This window comes from Telmatherina bonti, assembly GCF_933228915.1.
Source record: "Telmatherina bonti genome assembly, chromosome: 11".
Taxonomy (NCBI): Eukaryota; Metazoa; Chordata; class Actinopteri; order Atheriniformes; family Telmatherinidae; genus Telmatherina; species Telmatherina bonti.
The window spans coordinates 34,847,801-34,863,574 of record NC_136629.1 but is presented as its reverse complement, the minus strand read 5'-3'; the positions used below and the strand labels follow the sequence as shown (position 1 = coordinate 34,863,574).

The following is a 15,774-nucleotide window of genomic DNA, read 5'->3' as shown; positions in this document are numbered from 1 at the left end:
GAAGAAGAAGAAATGCGGAAAATGTGCATCTTTGTCTTTTTATGGGGTTTCGTGCCTGTCTTGTTTACTGTAAGTGTGTTAAATTTTTTAAATATCAGTGTGTACGTACCAAACTAAATGTGACTGCTTGGCCTTGTTTCTGTAAACAAAAGAGATCTGGAGATCAGCACTTTGTTCAGTAGCTGCTGTTGTAAAGTGCTTTTTAAATAAAGTCATCTTTGCCTGGATGTTTCCACGTCTCGCTGGTGGATTTTTAAAAAGTACAACACAAGAACACAAATTTAAGATCAATATTCAGCTTCTTATTGTCTGATTAAATAGTTAGAAATGATATTTTAATATTTGAATGAAATATTATAATATTGTTAAATAGCAAAACACTGAAATGTTTTATTGAATTTTATGTGAAATTCATATTAAAGTACTCCAATCATGTTATAGATATTAAAACATTTCAGAAAATTAATGTAGATAAAATGCCAAATATTTAAACATTTAAATCAAATTAGTAATATATAATATTCTAGTAATGCTACATAAAACATTACTATTAGTATTGATCATGTTAAAATAAGAAGTGATAAATAAATAGAGAAAAAAGGAAAAAAGCAGCGGGGAGGGGGAAAGAAGAAGAAGGAGGAAAGATGGAGGATGAAGGAGGAGTAAGGAAAAGAACAAGAATGAATAAGAATGATGAAAATAAGTCAAAACCACATTAAAAATATTATGTTTTAATCCACTGTGAGGTCAAAGTGATGTAACCAAGGAAAAGTCAACAGAAGAAATGTCATTTTCACTTATACTGCTTCTCTCTGTGGGTCAGTCTCACTTTAGCACCTTGATCCTGCTGCTCTGCCTGGCTGGTTGGGTGGATGACCCCGAGATGGCCTGAGGGTGTGACGTAATCCAGTCACCACTGTCGAGGTCTCCAATAACTAGAAGGAATGTAGGGCGTACTGAACATAAAAAGGGACAAACTGCAGTGTCCTTACAGAATCACCTAACCCAGGGGTGGGCAACTCCGGTCCTCGAGGGCCGCAGTCCTACAAGTGTTGGGAGTTTCCCTGCAGCAAATCAGCTGCAGCAAATCAGTGGGTAATTAGCAGACTAGTGTAGTTGGATGTCAGGCTCTGCAGCAGTCTGCTAATCAAGTCTGATGTGAATCAGCTGTGTTGAAGCAGGGAAACTCCCAACACTTGTAGGACTGCGGCCCTCGAGGACCGGATTTGCCCACCCCTGACCTAACCTAACGTTGTAGAGCAGCAACTGAAGACACAAAAATTGCCTCACCAGTCCCAGCTGCAACACACCTGACACACGTCAGACTTTTTGAGCAGACTTGTGCAGAGCTTGACAAAGTCCTCACAAGTCTGCTAATTAGCCATTGATTTGAGTCAAGTGTGTTGCAGCAGGTAAAGTCTTAACACTTACAGGATTGAAGTTGCCGAGTCCTGTCAAAGTGTACAACAGGGATGTCCTGGAGAAGTATTATCCTGCAGCTTTAAGATGATCCCTTCTCCAACACACCTGAATCACGTCCCTCCCAAGCCCTTGTCCCAGTTAAAGAACATTTCTCACGCCACATAAATCCCAACTCCCTTTGCCCTATTTTTTATCAAGTTAAAAAAGTCATCATAGCCCATTGTTCCATTTAGCTGAATAAAAAGCCCCTGACCTATATTTTATATCCATAAAGAGTTTGCTACTTTTATTCCCAAGGATCTTATTTTTAAACATGATACATTAACTGTCATGCTGCATAAGTATGAGGAGCAAAAGTGTAAATCGGTCGCTCTCAGTGGCCTTAATTCCCAATAAACGAGCAGTGGAAACTGGCAACAGGAAGCTCACTTCTGGGTCAGCGCCACCAGAGGGCGCTGCAGCTTTACCGCTGAGCTACACTGCGGGCTGTGTTGTCTTGGTGGAAGTTGTTAGTGTGGGAGGAGGAGGGACAGAAGAAGAAGAGGAAGACGAGGACGTGCGCTGTTGACAGATAAGAGTAAATAAAGATGCCATATAGCCTATTATATTTGGTATGCTGATTAAATACAAGAAAGACGAACTCTGTATTAATCTCGTTTTATGTTTCGCCAATTTTTTTTTTTATTCACAAATGTAAATTTCAGAAATGCTCCCCTAATTTGATCTTTTTTAAAAAAAGAAATGAGCTCAAACTATATGGAAAATCTTTTAATCGTATTGAAAACCCCATAGCTCAAACAATGTGTTCCTATTAACATGATATTACATGATATTCTCAATTGTCTCAGTCTGAAGTCTTGTGACCTTTTGCAATGTTTTGCCTCTTTTTTGCACTTAATTTAAAAAAAAGAAAATGTATTGGTCGAACTATTCACAATTGTTCCCTTATTTCAAATGTTACAATTGTAAAAGCACAGCCATGTTTGTTATATTGCATATATTCACTTGTATGTGAATTATCAAAAAATGAAAGAAAGAAAGAAAAAAGAGAGAGATAAGAGGTGACTGTAAATATATTCATATTTAGTTTAGAAAATCTTTGACTTGCATTTTTCTTAAAGTTTTTCATAGTTCTCTGTTTTTCCTCAGATGTTCCCATAATTTAGGAGGATTTGCCTCTTTATTTCTATTTATACCGATATCAAAGTAAATATGGGGCAGCTGTTGTCATCAGAGGAGGAGCTTCACCAGCTGAGGGATGCAGTTGGGTCTGTCCTGTTTGATGCCATGTTGGAAGATGGGGCGGTACCTGACCTCGGGGTCGTCCATCCTCTCCTCCTAGCCAGTCACGATGAGGGTTTTTCCTCCCAGGCCTGCCTTCAGGAGCAACTAAAACAGGTTAACATCATTAAAAAGAATAAAGTCATAGTAGAGCTTATAATAATGTTGATGTACTTCTGACTAATTACAGCATGTAAAATATCAATATTCAACTAAACGACAGTGGTGATTATTTTTAGTATTTAGTCATATTAGTCAGCAATTTCCTCACATCAGTTTGTTTTGGAGCTCAGTTTGGATCAGTGTGTGATTAAATGGAATTTAATGTGCATATATGTAATATTTTGTGATAATTTATCTCTCTTTAGGCCAGCTTTGATGCAAAATGAGTTTTAGTTTGAGCTGATTATAAAGCCTTATGGTGTTGAATGCATCGGAGCAAAACAGCTAAGAGGAACGGTGTGACTACAAAACACTACAGTAGTTGGTGTCCACCCTCTGAAACAGACTCAGTGGGTGAAAATGTCATTGATCACCTTTTAAATCCACTCAGATCTGAAGTGCAGGTGGAGATTAACAGGAAGAGTCAGAAGATGCTGTTGCTGTGAGTCAGGAGGAGCGTTTGTGACGAACATGCATTAGAAATGGTGATGTGATGGTGGTTGGAAAGTAGATAGAGAATAAAACAATGTGATGATGACTTAATGGTGTTAACATCTGTTCCTAAAAACGATAAAGTTGTATTTTATTAGTCAAAGCGTGACATAAAACTTCTCTGTTTGACCTCCCTTAGCTGCAGAATGACATCGGCAACAGGGCGCCCTCCTACTTGAAAGATCTGATAGGCCGACTGTCTACCTTCTCGGATGAGCCACGTCTCGCCAGCCTGGTGGGATTAGTCGTCACTATGGTGATGGATTTGGCCTACACATCATCAAAACAATCATCGGAAGTGAAAAGAAGGGCAGCAGGATCGTCGTCATGCCAGGTAAAACCTGAGAGAAAAGAATGAAGCAAAGAGGGTTTGCATAAATGTTAAGCATGTGCTACTGTACATATTTACTGAAGTAATTTCAGTCCAAATTTAAACTTAAACTTAATACTTAAAAGTATTACTAGAGATAAACAAGCAATCCCCAAAATTAAGGTTTAATATGATTTGTCCTTTGCATATCTGTCAGAGAAAGTTTCCAGTCGGTCCTAAAACGCTTTTGAGAGCTCTTTCCAGGAAATTTAGTCCATGTGCCAAAGCTTCCAGTTTATTGCCACCTTTAAATCCCGTCATCATCGAGGGCACAGGACTCGGCTGAAAAGTGGAAGTCAAAAGGTGCAACAGCCAGACAGCAGTTGAAAGCTTGGTACTGAGCATTTAAAGACAGAATATCTGACCAAATTCAGGATGTCTGTCTTGTAGACAGACTACGAGGTCTTTGACCATGACTTCGACTTTATTTAATCCCACAGTGGAGTTACGGCAGCGTTTAGGGAATAAAGTGCAGGAAGCAACGGAAAACAAAAACATGCACCGCAACAAATATAACACACAAATATACACTTAAGTAAAAATAAGTGTAAATAAAAACAACCTCACAAGCTAGCTACATATTTACATGGTGGAATATGAAAACTTGCGTAGCATCATGTAGCATGAATTATGGTAAAGATTACAGGAGTAAATACATTATGTGTAATGACAGGACATGTTTTTAAAATGGCAATCTGTAATAAAAAAAAAAAAAAAAAGACACTTATAAGCACGACTGATGCTCCGGTTTGGAGTCTGAGATAGTTTCTGATCTATTGAATGGATATAAAATAGAATTGGTCACTAACCTTTGGCCCTGTAATGGACTGGCGACGTGTCCAGGGTGTACTCTGCCTCTTGCCTGATGATTGCTGGGATAGGCTCCAGCTTCCCCACAACTCTTAACTGGACTAAGCGGTGTAGACAATGAATGACTGAATGAATTAACACTGACCTAATGGAATCTGACTGGAAAGCCCCGGTGTTCATGAACATAAAGATCTGTTGCTTATATCCTTGTTAATACAAAATACAGTAGGATGAATAATCAGATTAGTCTGTAATATCTGGGCACGAGGTCGGAGGAAATCAGAGCAGGATGTGGTAACCATGTCTCTAAGCTGATGCCGCACAAGGAAGAATTGGGATTCATTGAATTTTGTCAAGTTTTTGTTAAGTGTCCTTGGTGTGCTGTTAAACATCCTCCCACAACTTTACAACCTGTTTTTTTTCCCCCCCAGCATGATTAAGTTGACCTTTATTTCCCTCCTGGGCATAAAGGAAACATGGCAATGTTCATAAGAATGAAAATCCTTGAATGTTTAAAGCTGTTATAGAAACATAAAGGTTTGTCTCATTGTGTTTGGCAAATAAAATGTACATTTTCAACACGTAATCATCTGGAAAAATGTTCGAAGCAAAGCTGTTTTACTAGCGGCGTTATCTCAGTCCACTCTGCTCATGATCCCTGAAATCACTGTTATTATTTTAGCTTTAAGAGCTGGAGAAAGTCACTGAGAGGCAGGAAATTTACAGAACTTCTAAATAAAGAAATAAAAACCACATAAAGATTGCACATGGTTGAATGTCCTCCTGCAGCAGAGAGTCTGGGAGCTCCAGGAGGTGATGGAGGAGTACCTGAAGCGCTGCAGGATCAGCATGAGTGATAAAAGCCGGCTGATCCAGGATGCCGTCAGGCTCGAGGCCCAGTTCAGCCTCATCCTCACCCAGCTGAAGACCTGTCTGCTGGGGGGAGACTGCGACTCAAGGTGAGCGAAGAGCAGTGTTCTGCGGAGGTGGAGGGATTGTTTCACATCCTCTGTAAGGACTAATGAGGTAATTACGAGGAGTTAAGTGCACTCGCTTTGCGTTCCTCCAGGTCGCTCAGACATTGGGCTAGCGGAGCTGCATTTCACACCCAGATGCTGGTTCACCTGAGTCGTCTGGAGAGCAAAGCTGAGCCCTTTTCTGCGAGGGCTGCACTCCAGCAATACAAGGAAGACCTTGCACAGATCATACCTGCCTACAGGTAAGACTGAATGCAGTGATCTGCTGGTCGTTCAGAGGACACATGGCGTTCCTGAACAAAGCAGCGTGCACATTCAGGTTTTTAAGAAACGTAATGAAAAAATGCACAAGAGAGTTGACGGGTTGAAAACCGATGCTACATGTGGAAACTACAAACCCACAAACTGAGTCGTAGTGTTTCATATTGTGATGCAACTATAAATGATTCAGTTTTAATAACACTAACATCATTTTCTGCTCATTTTCCATCCCAAATCCGTTTCAATGTTCCAGGCGTTATAAGTCGAATACGGTCTGTGTTGTGAAATGTCGAGGTGGCCTTCTCGCTCAGTCAGACCCGTCTACTGAGCTGCCAGAGGAGGGAGCCATGACGGGCCTCACCGTGACAGACAGAGAGGCAGGAAAGAGCGTGACCATCCCTCTGTCCCACCTGCAGGCAGAGACAGGTAGACTTATTGATAAACCTGTGAAACTGTTCGTCTCAGTCAGGTTTTATTAAACTGAGCTAAGCTAATCTCAACAGAGAGAAGAAGGCAAGTTTCTGGGCCCGATGCTACGTCTACAAATGTTTCCTCCCAAGTTAACCTGGACCGCATCACCTCAGATCAGTATGCAGAGTTGTACCTGGAGCACTTGTTCTCCAACGAGGGGCCTGTGGCGAAGCTGGAGAGCTACTTCACAAAAGCCAGTGAGAGACTGAGAACCGCAGCGCCGACAAACAAGGCAGAGGGACTAAATGAAGAACAAAGAGCGGTCGAGATGGAAATAAAAGAGATAAAGGAAAGCAATCAAACAGATGGGGATTTAAAACTGAGTATTGTAGAGACGGATCCGGAGGAAAGCCTTGATCAAAGACTTCATGGATCGACAAGTGAATAAAAGAGGATGTAAATAATCATTTACTCTCCAAAGTAAATTATTAAATATTTCAACTTTCAATTCAATTCAACTTTATTTATATAGCGTCAAATCACGGCAATGCCATCTCAAGACGCTTTACAGACAGAGGGGAAAACATAATGAAGGCCAATTCATAACAGCCTATATAAGGAAACCAACAGATTGAGTTGAGTCCAACTCAATCTCCCATCCTGAGCAAGCACACTGGCGACAGTGGGAAGGAAAAAACTCCCTTTTAACAGGAAGGAAACCTCCGGCAGAACCCGGCTCAGGACAGGCAGCCATCTGCCTCTGCTGTGTGGGGGGAAGAGGACAGAAAGACAACAGACAACAGGAACTGCTACTCCCGGCCAGGGAGACCTGCTGAGACAGGAGACATACATGTTAATGATGCAACACTGTTATGGGGGGGGGATAGAAAGAGATAAAGAGAAAAAGAAAGAAGCTCAGTGTATCAGGAAATGTCCCTCAGCAGTCTAAACCTATAGCAGCATAACTAAGGGATGCTAACCATCCCTAGCTATAGGACTTATCAAAAAGATAAGTCTTCAGCCTCGTCTTAAAGGTGGGGAGGGTGTCTGCTTCCCTAACACTAACTGGGAGCTTATTCCATAAGAGAGGGGCCTGATAACCAAAGGCTCTGCCTCCTGCTCGGCTCTTTGAGACTCTAGGAACCACAAGTAAGCCTGCAGTCTGCGAACGAAGTACTCTGCTTGGTATATAAGGAACAATGAGGTCTTTGATATATAGTGGTGCCTGGTTGTGGAGGGCTTTATATGTAAGGAGAAGGATTTTAAATTCTATTCTAGATTCAACAGGCAGCCAATGAAGAGAGGCTAAAACTGGAGAAATATGATCTCTCATGCTGGTTCTGGTCAGGACTCTGGCTGCAGAATTCTGGATCAGCTGAAGGCTTTTCAGGGCATATTTAGGACAGCCCAGTAATAGAGAGTTACAGTAATCTAGTCTCGAAGTAACAAAAGCGTGAACCAGTTTTTCTGCATCACTCCGAGACAGAATGTCCCTAATTTTGGCTATATTACGTAAATGAAAGAAGGCTGTTTTAGTAACCTGCTTAATATGTGGGCCAAAGGACAGGTCAGGGTCAAATATTACTCCAAGGTTTCTCACTGTAGCACTGGAAGCTAAAGTAATGCCATCCAGGTTCATTACAAAACCGGAAAATTTAGCTCTGAGTTTTTCAGATCCAACGAGAATTACTTCAGTCTTATCTGAGTTTAAGAGGAGAAAATTTCTAGACATCCAAGTCTTTATGTCTATGAGACAATTTTGTAGCCTATTGGGCTGATTTGTTTCATCTGGTTTAAAGGATAAGTATAGTTGAGTATCATCTGCATAACAATGAAAGTTTATTCCATGCTGTCTAATAATTTTGCCTAAAGGGAGCATATATAGCGTGAAGAGTATTGGTCCAAGTACAGAACCTTGAGGAACTCCATGACTTACTGTAGTTTGGGAGGAGGACTTGTCATTTACATGAACAAACTGAAGTTTATCAGATAAATATGATTTAAACCAGCTTAACGCTGTACCTGTAATTCCAATCACCTGTTCTAGTCTTTGTAACAGAATGTTATGATCGACTGTATCAAATGCAGCACTAAGATCAAGCAAGATAAGTACGGACACAAGTCCTTTGTCTGAGGCCATAAGAAGGTCATTAGTAACTTTCACCAATGCCGTCTCAGTGCTATGATGAGCTCTAAATCCTGACTGAAACTCCTCGCATAAATTATTTCTGCTCAGGTGGGCATGTAGCTGAGCTTAAACTATTTTCTCCAGAATTTTGGACATAAACGGGAGGTTAGATATAGGTCTATAATTTCTATCTTTGTTGTGTGTAATGTATTTAAATAAACCAGTTTTACTGATCTGACAGCAAAGCAGTGTGACTAAGAGGAAACCGCGAGGCTGGAAAGTAAAATCAATGAAAACATGGTCTGTTTTCTATGTAGCCTATAGATATACTGCTATGGGATTCTGAAGCAGATGACATTTCTTTCATAATCTATTCCATTCATCCATTTTCTTAATCGTTTGTTCCAATAAAGGGTCACTGGGAAGCAGCAGTCACCCTGGATAGGTTGCCAGTTCATCACAGACCCAGAACAACCAGTCAAACCATTCCTAGGGAGAATTTAGTGATCAATAAACCTAACATGCATGTCTTTGGACGGTGGGAGGAAGCTGGAATACCCAGAGAGAAGCATACCCAGGCGAGAACATGCAAAGGCCACTGTTGGAACCAGTGACCTTGCTGTGAGGCCACAGTTGCTAACTGCTACTCCACCGTGCAGCCCAAGTAGATAAGAGTTTAAGAAAATAAGCATGTATGAAGGATTTTAATACAGATGAAAAAAAAAACTTGCATCAATGAGGATGTAAGACCAGGATAAGAATTCCTAAATTCCTAAAATTCAGAATTTTCATTGATTTTTTTCCCTCCAGTTTTGTCGAAATCAGACATGTTTGATTCGGAGAATAAAGAGGTCTGTCATTACAGTTTTGCAAATGTGTAGCCATGACCAAGCACGTTTCTTTGGCTGATTTGTCTCTAATGTTTTTTTTTTCCCTCAACCTGGGCTCTTTTCCTTTTGTATTGGAGTGATTTGCACAGCGAGCCTCAGCTATCTGACAAATTGAGTGAGAATAGAGTAATAACATGAGAAGCCAAATGAAAAGGTTTTTTCTCAGCTGAAAGGTTCAGATTATTATGAATATCTGACATCATGGAGAGAATCTGTCACTGAAGGGTCTGAAATATCTTGTGAGGTGATAAAACAGACGAGGAGTATTTTGGCTCTACGCCGTAGCAGACTACTAAACAATGCAGAACCACAATTACCAGCTTTCATGGTTGACTTTTGGGAAGCAAAGCCACCCTGAAGTTGTGCCGAGTTGTTTTCCAGATGCGCATACCTGCATCAGGTGGAACCACTGTGCTGACAGTGAACATTTATGCCAGGATGACCAATACCAGTTGGAAAATAGACAATCAGACCACAGCACCAACCCCTGAAGGAGGATTACAGAATTGTGCTACAGACTGAATGGTGAACATTTATTTAGTTAAAGTTTATCCTATTTTCTGCATGCTGTACGGGTATCTGTGCTCACCTTATTACAGATCGCTGTTCTTTCCTAGTGGTCCAGCACAACAGCATGCCTCATGGTTCAAACTGGCCTGGAGCCGACAAGCTGGAATATCTGCATATTCCAGCTTTCTTCCATGGTTAAATTAAAATACATTTTAGATTAAACCACTTCAGTAGGAAGTAGGCATGATGGTTGTTTGTCCTGTTAGCTTTGTAATGGACTAGCGATGCAGAGTTTACCACTGTTTTCTTGCCCGATTGCAGCTGGGATTGGCTCCAGTGTGAACTGGATTAAATATTAATGGAAACATGTCGGTCACTTCTTATGCAAATATCATAATGTGCATCTATTGCCAAGATGGCACAGTCACTTAAAAGTATGATAGAGGGGAAAAGGTAACGAGTAGGAAGGGTTCAGCAGGTAGATGCCATGGCCACCCTGCAGAAACAACCGTTTAGAAGGCAACTCGTGTTACTCCAGCAGCTGGAAGTGTATCTACTCACTAATATTTAAATCAATTAATCAGATTTTAATTGTACTTTTACAAAAAACTACTGCAACAAAACAACTTATTTTCCCAAACCCCCACTGTAGCTCCAACCGATCTCCAAGCACACAAGTTTGTGTTTTATAAATAAGAAATGAGCAAACAAACAAACAAATACTTTGCATGTAAATGTAATTATGAATTTAAAATGAATTTTTAGAAGATAATGACATCCCAACACGGTACTATGATGCCAATTTAAATACAAATAAAGGAACAAATGTGTAGCCTATTTCATATTTTAATGAGTAAAGCGGTTAAGAAAGCCTGATTTTAGAAATTGACACTGATCAAATTTCAAGTGTTCTTTCACAGAGCTGGCATGTAAATAAAAATATACATGACTCAGCAATTTCTGTGCAACCTCATAATAAGTGAGGGGTTTCACCCCGGGGATGACTATAAAAACATTCTGGCTTACCTGAGATGAGGAACCTAAACATTCAGTAAATAGTCAAATATGTAGAACAACAACCAAAGTTTTTGGGAACTGCCTTATTTAACATTTAATTAATACATATTAGCAATAAACCTGAACACATTGTCCTGCTGTTCGGAAAGTTTTTATGCTATTTCAGCTGCTGCTTTTAAACCCAACTCTCGCCAAAAGGTCAAAAGCAAACCAACCTGTCTGCCACCTGCTGCAGAAGCAGGTGCAGGCTTTAAAAAGGGGACATTTTAAATGCAGCTCGCAAGGGAATGACATGTTTCCTTAAGTGCTTTTCACTTCGAAAGGTTGAAAAGATGCTTTCTTTCTTCGAGTTGTGCTGTGTGATGCAGCAGGTGGGCGAGCAGCATAGGAAGGAGCTCTTGTGCGGCATTGCTGTAGGACTGTGTGAATGTCAAGGCAGGAGGGGGGGAGAGTGTGTGGATATCTGTGTGGGTGTGTTGGTGCAAATGTGTGAGCATGCATGACTGTGTGTGTGTCTACACCGAAGAGAGATTTGGAAAAGGGAAAATCAAGGCAAGTGCAAAATATGGAGTTTTTATGGGAAATAAATGGCAATTATACATTTAAAACAAAAAAGGTGTATAAGTTACTAGAGCAAAAGGGATTATGGAGATGACTGATGAATCGGGAGAGTGGCGCAAGTGGTTGATGGCTTTTTTATGTGCATGTGTTAGGTCTTGCTGGCCGTCGATGACTCATGCGTCACAGTTCTAGTTACTGGCCTCTGCTCTGCTAATGCTGTCTGATTGCTGTCATTACTCTCCCTCTTTTATTCTCTTCCCTGTTTCCTTTCTCCTCCTCTCCCACTATCAAATCAGCGTAACTTTAAGATTCAATAGCAACCATCCCCTCCATTCATTTTTAGTCTTTTCACTGTCATGGGTTACTTTTCTTTCAGCTTCCTGTTTGTATATTTGAATCACCCCCTGCTTTTTCTCTCTGTTCTTTACAAACAGCTCCTTCCATGGAAAGTTGTTCATTCATTTCAAATCCATTTTACCTCAAAACTCTTCAGCCTTTTCATCCCCTTTTATATATTGCAAGGTAAAAATCTCCCTATTGCAGTCCAGCATTTATGAAGGTATAAAGGTAGAGAATACACTGTATTTCATCAGGAAAAGGCTGACTGTGTTACAAACAGGGGCGAAGCTAGAGGGTGATCTGAGGGGGGTGGGTCACTTCTGAAATCTAACTGGACACCCTAGGAAACCGAGTGGAGGAGGAACGAAACATCTTTCCAGATGTGACAATGATGCACAACACCAGTAAACTAATTACTCATCCTTTAAAGATGTACTATGCGACCTTCTGACCTTAAAACTGATGTCTGATGGCATAATGACATGTTTTGATGTATTATGCACCTTTTTGGAGACGCTGCTGGAACTGTACTTCATTACTTTTTCTTACAGAACACCTCATGGCCTTACAGCTGAGTTTCACTTCACACACCGTGCCACATCACTGGTACCGTGCATACACACACACACACACACACACACACACACACACACACACACACACACACACACACACACACACACACACACACACACAATGGCCATTAACCTGCACTGGGCCTGATTCAACAAAGAAATGCAAGGAGATATTATCGAAGGAAAAGAGGGAATGAAAGAGAGGAAGAGACAGAGCAAGAGATAAGAGAAGAGCCATATAAACCGATCTTCTGGAGAGAGCTCACAGTTCATGGTAGAACATCAGATGGATGCCAAATTAGTCGTCCACAGGGGGTGCATACCTAAAATCTGCAAAAGTTCTGTGGTGGATTGACATTGAGCTGCACATTTCTAAAAGAAACTTTATCCCTGCAAGTACAACTACTAACATTTTGCAATACTGTTGACCTGATGTTAGCATGAGGTGAAGTAGCAGTGCAAGTCTAGTTATATGGTAGTACTAGTCAAATCAAATCTTATTTATACAGCAATTCCCAATAAAGCAAATGCATGTTAAAAGTCTTTTACATAAAAACGATGACCTAACAATTAAATAACAAATAAATATAAACAAAACTATATATATATATATATATATATATATATATATATATATATATATATATATATATATATATATATATATATATATATATATATAAATAAAAATATAATATAGTATAATATAATATAATATAATATAGTATAATATAATATAATATAATATAGTATAATATAATATAATATAATATTAGTATAATATAATATAATATAATAAAAAACAATTTAAAAAAAAACAAACACCTGACCTAATAGGTAAAAACAAAAATAGACAGCCACATAATGATCAAATAAATGAAGTTTTCATTCAGGGTGCCTCTATTATTTATTAATTTATTAATAAATAAACCTCTGGAGCGCCACCCATCCTTTTCAAGTTAACTTAAACACTTTTGTTTCTGAAAGATAACCAAAGTGCTGTTTCCCTGAGATCATTAGGTAAGCTTGGAATTAGGTTGTCTGTGTTTTAGCTCAGTATTTCTTTTGGTGACAAGGTCAGGACCTTTAATAATACCCATTTGCTATTTGATTCCCCTCCTGGTAATGGCTTTCCTGACCTCCATGTTGTTTTGCTTGTTACCTTATACGATCTCAAACCTGTCAGAGTTACAGAAGTTGTTTCATGTAAACAAAATGGCGACAGCAGTGAAAATGATTTGGTTAAAATGAAACAGCAGCTGTGATTTCATAGGTTTATAAGCCTCATCAAGCATTTCATCTTTCAGTCATCTTTACAGTTGTCATTACTTTGATCAAATCGGTCTGGACCTGCTGCTCTCCCTGTTACTCATCTATTGCAGCTTAAAAACCCAGTAATCATTTGTAAGTATGTGCACAGAACACTTTTAAACATGCAAACTATGCAAAGCAGCCATGTTAATCACATCTACACACAGAAATAAAAACAAGCATATTTTTGACCAAAAATGCAGATTCTGCAGTTTGAGCATAGCATTCTGCTATCTAACTAAACCAATCTATGATGTTTGCCAAAAAAAAAACTCAACAATCCTCATTTTCACAGGATTAAGTCTAAATTTTACATTGCATCTCTGTCTTATTATTACTGCTGCACTCTGGAACTCTAAAAGACGGGAAGTGTGTCCCTGTGGAAGAGCATGCAGGTGAAGCTGAGGGCCTTCATGTCTGGAGCTATGCATGTGTGGGTCTGTGTAATTGTGAGCACTCTCTAGCTGTCTCCCCTATCCAGTCCTGAGTAGAGGCGTTAGTCAGCGCGCGTGTCTATGCTCGTGTGCTGCATTTGGCCGTTGGAGAAAGCGTCGCCGCGGCAACAGAATTGCCACAGTAACTCGACATCATCACATCGCCCACAGCCACTCAGCAGAGAACAGTCAGTGACACAGAGTAACCTGCTCTCAAGTGTGTGGGGGTGTCTGCAAGTCAAAAAGAGTAGGACTCGGTGATCAACTGCTGCCAAGTGAAAGGGAGGAAGAAGGACGAGAAAGGGAGAATGGGACTGAGAGCAGTGGAGGTAGGAAGGAAGAGGAGGAGAAGATTGAGGAAATGGAAATGATGAGGAGAGACTGAAAGAGATGCATCGTGTAAAATGGGAAAGGTATTTTTTTTTATTACAGTTTGAACCTTTTTTTCTTTCAAAACTGTCTTTTTAACAAGCCCACACTAGTGTTGGGGAGGGATAGCTACTTATTATTTTTGGCTCCTTATTTCAACCCAGCAAGAGGAAAGTCTACAACACCGAATGTCTGGTTTTTTGAGGTTAAAGTTAAAGGAGTTTGACACATGAAAGCTCATCCTGGTGCCGGTTATCTCTGCTTCAGCAGGGATTGCTGAGCGCTAAACTTAGCTGAACTGGTCTCCCATACACTGGTTCTAGTCAGAGCACCAGCAGAGTACCAGTATGTCATCACCAGCTAATGGTGTACAGAGTCCATTGTAGCTCTTTTCTCTTCTGCTTTGTGTTTTTTGGCTCATGAATCATGTCTATAAACGGACAATACTTTGCGTTTCACATCCAGATCAGCCAGAACTTTGAAACATCTGCCAAATAAAATGACCTGATGATTCCTGTGGTGTCACTTAGGCTATCAGTAGCAAATCAAATTGTAAAATTTTATTTATAAACCACTTTTCATACTAAACCATGACTAAAAATGCCCCCCTCCCGCTTTCCAATTCTACTCAAGCAGTTATAACAATACTAAAAAATTCAACATAATAAACAACTGGCTTGACGCTGCTGTGAGGAAACAATATTTTGGGGAACCATCCGCACCAAGAGCCAGCCCACCCCTCACCACAGCTGGTGGCAACACAGGAACCACCCTGATCACGTCAGGAAGTGTCTGCATGACACCCGCAGGGTGCCAGTTTCATAGATCAAATGAGCCCAAAAGCGACGTTAAAAGCAGAAGTTTAACACTACATATAATAATGCAATTAAATAGGACAGAATAACGTAATGGAGCCATGTGATGGTGAGCTGGTCCAGGGTGTACCCTGCCTTTCGCCCACAGACTGCTGGGATAGGCTCCAGCTTCCCCGCGACCCTTCACCGGACAAAATGAAATGAAAAATACTTTATTAATCCCCAAAGGGGAATTCAATATTGTAGTATATAATAATAATTAATTTGAGGAGGTCCTGTTCCAGAGGCTGATGGCTGCTGGCAGGAATGATCTTCTGTATCTTTCAGTCTTACATCGGACCTGAAGAAGCCTCTCACAGAGCACACTTTGTTGTTGTAATAATAAATAATTATTAATATTATTAATAATAACATTAATATGATCAATATTATTATAATATATAATAATTAATATAATTAATTATAAATAATAATTATTATTTTATGTTATAATTAATATAACAATAATAATATTAATATTAATAATTAACAATAGTAAATAATCCATAATGGATGGACGGATAAAGTAATGGACTAAAACCCAATCAAATGTCCTGTTCAGGGTGTACTCTGCCTCTCGCCCAGTGATTGCTGGGCTCC

At 39.9% G+C, this 15,774-nt stretch overlaps 1 protein-coding gene across 1 annotated transcript; it reads left to right on the top strand.

Annotated features, from left to right (window-relative positions):
- Nucleotides 1–1,912: 1,912 nt before the first annotated feature.
- Nucleotides 1,913–14,336, top strand: LOC306762395 (uncharacterized protein; the record flags this gene model as incomplete). The annotated part of the gene is made up of 9 exons (XM_079248838.1): nucleotides 1,913–1,999; nucleotides 2,572–2,820; nucleotides 3,497–3,691; nucleotides 5,327–5,496; nucleotides 5,607–5,756; nucleotides 6,029–6,201; nucleotides 6,279–6,443; nucleotides 13,999–14,093; nucleotides 14,190–14,336. The coding sequence occupies exons 2-9, from the start codon at nucleotides 2,635–2,637 to the stop codon at nucleotides 14,334–14,336; spliced, it is 1,281 nt and encodes a 426-aa protein (XP_079104964.1). The 5' UTR covers nucleotides 1,913–1,999; nucleotides 2,572–2,634.
- Between the last annotated feature and the right edge of the window lie 1,438 nt (nucleotides 14,337–15,774).